General features: G+C 31.5%; 1 protein-coding gene across 1 annotated transcript; it reads right to left on the reverse strand.

Moving 5' to 3' along the window:
* Positions 1–1240: 1240 nt before the first annotated feature.
* On the reverse strand, positions 1241–2932 carry LOC146995460 (E3 SUMO-protein ligase ZBED1-like). The gene is made up of 2 exons (XM_085823119.1): positions 1869–2932; positions 1241–1787 (listed from the first exon to the last, which is right to left on the reverse strand). Exons 1-2 carry the CDS (start codon positions 2930–2932, stop codon positions 1241–1243), a joined length of 1611 nt encoding a protein of 536 aa, XP_085679245.1.
* Positions 2933–6171: the final 3239 nt, after the last annotated feature.

Genomic DNA, 6171 nt, shown 5'->3' on the forward strand with positions numbered 1-6171 from the left:
TAAATGGTCTAAAGTCTATTTTGCTTGGTTTAAGGTTGCTTTCTAAGAACCATTATAAAATTTAATTAATTTGTTAATAAATTGAGTGTGAAATATTAAATTAATACAAAACTACTTATTTGTACATAAGAAACAAATACTTGAAATATTCTTACTTCAGGTTGTATTTTGTGATTATACATATGACACCGTGTGCAAAATATAATATCTCTGCTGAAAATTTCTAAGAACAAACATAGAATACTATTATGAAAGTTGGTAAAGATAACATATGAAACCTTTATTCTCCTAAAAAGTACAGCAACAAATTTTTTAATAGAATGCTATATTATTTTACACACTGTAAATTTAGAAATAATTATATATAATGTTTAAAATATATAAAGAACATACATGACAGGCAATGTATTCATAGATTGGTTGTTATATAAAATAGTTAATGTGCATGTTACCTTGCTTATTTTAAATTTTATAAAATTATTTTAAAAAATCTTTCGCGGAGCCGGATTGATAGTCCTGAAAAAACATGCAATGAACATTTTTGTTTTGTTTTATTTTTTGAGATACAACACCGTAAACAACATACACTAATTTATTTACAAATGCATTTCTTTCTTTTGATCTCCAGAATTTTATTACCCATTTCACATGAGTATTCTACAGATTTTTTTATTCACTTCGGTATCTTTTCTGAGAATAAAATCTAGAAAATTATTACAGAAAATTATACATTATTAAGTCATTTATTTCTAAATAAAAATGATAATATCAACTCAGATACATAAAGAGGCATTTGAGTGAGAGACGAATAAAAACCAACCCCTTAACTTGTTGATATAAAAAACTGCTCACCAAGAGTAGTCTCCGGCAGTGTCTTATTCTGACTGGGTCAGTTTCTTCAACTTTGTACATATAAATATTACATATTATACATATTTTACACATTTCTGTATTTTGAACTATTCTTGTTTTGTTATTCTTATTCAGATCCCTTTTTATGTTGGCCTATTGATAAATCAATGATTATGATTATAATATTATATGTAAAGCATTATGTTTGTTCAGGTCGATCATAACAATTCCTAACATTGTTTTAAATGACATTCGATTCGACAACATTAGGAAAATTATATATGGACATTAAAAATTAAAAAAACTATGAAACATTTTATGCACATTTTAAAAAACTTACAAAAATAATTAAATTAAGCATTACAGAAAGAACAATTTCATATTATTTTTAGCGAAGTAATCTTTTGTTCATGTTTAAAAATAAAACTTTTTCCATTCGTTTTGGTTGAATGGAACAACGTTTTTCACTTTGTATTTGCCCCGATTTCGAAAACGTTCTTTCGGATGGTCTCGAGGTAGCCATGATCGATAAATATTTCTCTGCTAAAATTGAAAGTTCGGGGTAGAGTAATGCCCGCGCCTGCCACCATTTTAATGGGCACTCATTCCTAGAAAGAATGCGTTCCTCAAAATATTGCCTCATAGTGACGATGCTGGATACAGTTGAGTTTGAGACGGAGTTTGATGTCACTCTTGCATCAAAGTCTTTCCATATTGAGTCCTCGTTAGTGTCAGTGAATATTGCTGGCGTGACTTTATTTGATTGCACTGTCTGCTGTTTGTCAACATTAAAATATTTTTCAAGTTCAGTTTTCAGCAGAGTTTTAGCACACTCATAATTTGATTCATCAGCTAGTCTGAATGCCAACTTCTTAAACCGCGGGTCTAATAGTGCTGCTTTAGATAATATTGGGTTTCTATAACAATTTTTGAACCTGTATTTGAATTCTGTTATTATTTTATTAGATAGATTTTTTCCAATTTCTGTATTAATATTTAAATTTAAATTTTCAAACATGCTAATTACACTTTCAGTCGCAGCTAAGACCATTGAAACAGTAACCTTATTTTCAGACGACATTTCTTCGGTTAGCTGCTTAAATGGTCTTAAAATTTTAATTACATCTGGAAGAGCCTGCCAGTCACTTTCTGACAGATTTGCAACTGGATTGTGTAGGAGTCCAAGGGCCGCTTCTAGAGGCTCCTGAAGGATACACATTCTTTCTAGCATATCCAGGGTGCTGTTCCATCTGGTCACTATGTCCATTTTTAATTTAAGAGGCTTTTCGCCAGGCCTCAGCTGCTTTTGCACCTCAGCAAATTTTTTCGTTGCCAACGGACTTCTGTGAAAATGCTCCACGATGGTTTTTATTTTTTTTATGAGGCAATCTAGTTCAGCGCCCTGAAGTCCCGCACGCACAATTAAATTAAGCGTATGCGCGACACAAGGCAAATGTTCAAAATTGGCCAACCGTATGGCTGCTTTCATATTTGCTGCATTGTCTGTTACGCAGACAAATATTTTATTTTGTAAATTCCAATGGGACAGCAAGTTACATAATTCCTTCTTTATATATTCGGCTGTATGTCGCTCATGACATTCAAAACAGCCCAATAGTGCATACTTCAGCTCCCAATTTAATATATAATGGGCAGTAACGGCCTGATGTGAAGTCGCTGCTCGCGAAGTCCAAGCATCGGTCGTAATTGATACAAAGTTTGCACTCTGCAATTCTTCTTTTAATCTGCTTTGGACTTCAAGGTACTGAGCGTCCAGGAAGGTATTACTAAATGTGTACCTTGAAGGTAATTTGTAACCAGGTTCTAAATAATTAATTAGCTCTTTAAAACCAGTATCTTCAACGACAGAAAAAGGCTGTAGGTCTTTGACTATCATATTAAAAATTAAGTCATTTATTTTTTTTTCCCGTACTACACTTACGGGGCGTTTAAGGAAAGTACTCAGCGTCGTTTGTTTTAAATTTGTTTGAGATATCAGTTCTATTGAATGATTAATATGTTCAGTACTTGCTGCTGATGTTGATGACACAGGAACTTCTTGAATTATTGTATCCGACATGGAGCATAGAATGACGTTTTCGTAAGTTGACCTGTGTTTTTTTATGAGGTGTTTTTTTAAATTTGTTGTTGAGCCACCTTTTACTGAATATAGCGAGTGGCAAATATCATATTTTGCCTTCTCATCGGTAGCCTGTGTAAAAAACCTCCATAGCCGACTTCTCTTCCTATCCATTATAGATTGCACTGTAACATAAAATAATAAAAGCTCGTTAAAAATGTTAGTGAAAATAAGTATCAAATATAAATAATAAATGCAGTCTATATAAGTTGAAATCAGTAAAATCTCATTCAGTCAGTCTTAAAATAAATTACTTATATTTGCATAATGAAACTCAGAATCGTAAGAAGTGAACGTGCGCCAAGCTATATATTGGCTAGAGACTGAAGGTCGTAAGATCGATCCTCAATTTGACTACCTGTATCTTGTATAGGCCTTACACCTACCTTGTACTTGAGCCAACGGTCTCCATCACTCAATATTTTCTCTTTCAGATACTGTATTAAATTATGTTCCTATTATTATTGCTAAAATAGGTAAGCCTGATGATATTTAGGCCTGATAACGAGTCTATGTAAGTTATTTTTTTAACACTTCGATTTGAAATGTCTGTGAAGATTATTAATTTAATCTTCGTTATACTTAAGCAAAATTTTTTTGAATAATATTATTATTTATATTTTTAATTACGATTGTATATACTTTCTAACATCCCTTCAGGAAGCTATTAAAATTTTATTCAAAAATAGTCTATCTGATAATTACTGTTTAACTTAAATTAAAATCTTAAAATCTAGAATATTTCCTTACGTTGATACCGATATTTAATGACAACAGTATTACACTTAAGGAAATACATCTTATTGGCTGGTACTGCGTGAGTCAGTAATGAAAATATGAATAAGCATCTAATTTCTTCCATGTAATCTTTAAAGTAATTTTTAAGAGCAATAATATTACTAAACTAATCTTAATTTTCATTTTACACAATAGTTTTGGTTCTAGACACAACACAATAAAAACTTTAACATATAACGTAACAAATTACTTTTATATGCCATCAGAAATTCATAAACCCTAATTTTTATTGATTACACACGATATTGATCCTTAAGCGTTTGTTTATATTTTACTTTCCTTTCAGCCATCATAAACTTCTCATTAGTTCAAAAACCGCTCTATTTTCCTTGACCATAAAATTTTCGTTACCTTGAGAAAACATATAATGACGTTTTCATTAACTAAGCACAGTTCAGGACAATAAACAAAGGCCCCATTCAGATTCCACTCACTGATAAGGAGAGTTCCCCCCCCCCCCGCAGTGCAAAACCCATCTAGGTAAGAAAGGAAGGAACTTTGCACTACAAGTGAAGCACTGCTCCGAGGCTTCTTTCTCCAGATCGGGGGGGGGGGGTGTTTACATTCAGAAGCTCCCTTGACAGCGCTTTGATAGTATTTCGACACACGACAGTTCCATACAAATCAAAAAACGGAACACTTTCGCATAAAATAAACATTCATTGTGTGATGGATAATAGCAATTTGTACAGTTTAATGACATTTAAGCAAAAATCACATCTTGGTTATTTTTCGATAACTAACAACAGCGATTTTGATTATAAATTTGTTTTATAAAATTGTAAGCTGTTGAAGTACAAAAATATAGATTTTAGCAAAAATGTTCTTCTTAAAGAATGTGTGTGTGCGATTATGGCAAAGCCTCGAGGGCTATCTGCCTAAGGGAAGGGATGCCTTCGTGGAGGACTTTCTAAGGGAAATTGGCTCGTATACACGTTACGCATGGGGAAAACCACGAAAACACCCATGCAGCCAGCCCATTCGCGGGATTCGAGCCTCGGACCGAACTACCACTGTTCAGCGACTTTTCCGCTCGTCCGCTGGTGGGCCTGCTTAAAGAATGAAAAATACCTTACGTTACCTTTAAAACTGTATACGCCTTCTGATACCCTTCATAGAGTATTCGCTGCTTTTATTTTACGCTCCAAACGCCAAATTTTTTTTAAATAAAATAAACTTTTTTGTTATTCACATATCATTATAACGTGTACTTTTTAAAAATTTTTAGAGAACAGGCTTTATAGTTGCTCATTTTGAACTCATCATTTTATTTTTATATAATTGAAAAATAATCACTTTGGGTTTCGAAGAAAATCTGATCTTTGAGTGGGTATTAAAAATAACGCATGTAATTTTCATTCAAATTATATCTATACATATTTCTTATGTAAAAATTTCGGGTTTATGCTAAATTATTGTCAATTACTTTACTCGAAAAATATAGTGAATGCACAGAAGATTTATACATGCCGGAAATGAAAAATATGAAATATGTATGGGTATTTATGCAAATGCTTGCAAAATGCATGTATCTGCCTTTAACAAAATACGTAAATATTTATCAAATTATTTATAAATGTGTTTGAAATTAAGGATTTTTTCCTTCACAAACTCCTGTGAAAGTTACTGTGAAAAAATCTAATTATTCAATGCATCTAAATTTATAATAACCTTAACATTGAAATGTACAAATAAATTGAAATCCTGTTGACAAATCCGTTTATAAAACTATTTAAGCAAGAATTTTTCGTACAGGAAATCGTACAGGAAAGCAATCTGTTAAAAGGTATTGTAAAGTAAATTCTATGACATGCGTACTTAAGAAAGTAGTAAAAAAAAGAGTTTTAGAATATGTATTGTTGAAATTAAAGGTAGAAAAAAAATCTGATAAGTATAATTAAAAGAAATATTCCTTTACATGTTCAAATAACTCTTACATGTTTTAAATAATATATAAAAAAAACTAAAGAGTTGGTTGCTTTAAGAGTTCCGCTTTAAAGGTATCAAAGGCATGTTGAACATCTTCTAACCATTTAAATGTTTCCTTTTTTTAAGTCAGTTTCGTCAGAAGTCTCTTTAAGCAAAATTTAGAATAAATTTACGATAACACCCAATTAATCTCAAAAATCTTCTAACTTCCTTTTTGTTTGAAGGGAGCTTATATTTTTGAACCACTCTTAGATTCCTATCGTCCGGTTGTATAATTCCTTTGGACAATTTATATCCCATATACTTCACAGTGAGCTATAAGAATTTGCATTTGTTGGTTTGAGGCTATGCATATTTAACCAGTCAAAGAAAAATTTTCAGTTTTTCTAAATAATCCTCAATGCTTTTGAACCATTTACAATATTATTGTCAATATAAATTCTTATTTGTAA

This window comes from Stegodyphus dumicola, chromosome 9, assembly GCF_044657685.1.
Source record: "Stegodyphus dumicola isolate Sdum_Otavi_A_Nest chromosome 9, ASM4465768v1".
NCBI lineage: Eukaryota > Metazoa > Arthropoda > Arachnida > Araneae > Eresidae > Stegodyphus > Stegodyphus dumicola.

Bases quoted from the DNA above. Each gene is read 5' to 3' on its own strand.
- LOC146995460 (XM_085823119.1), bottom strand. From the start codon at position 2,932: ATGTCGGATACAATAATTCAAGAAGTTCCTGTGTCATCAACATCAGCA. The intron at 1,788-1,868 runs GTTTGAAAATTT...ATTCAAATACAG, and splicing joins ACTGAAAGTGTAATTAGCAT to GTTCAAAAATTGTTATAGAA.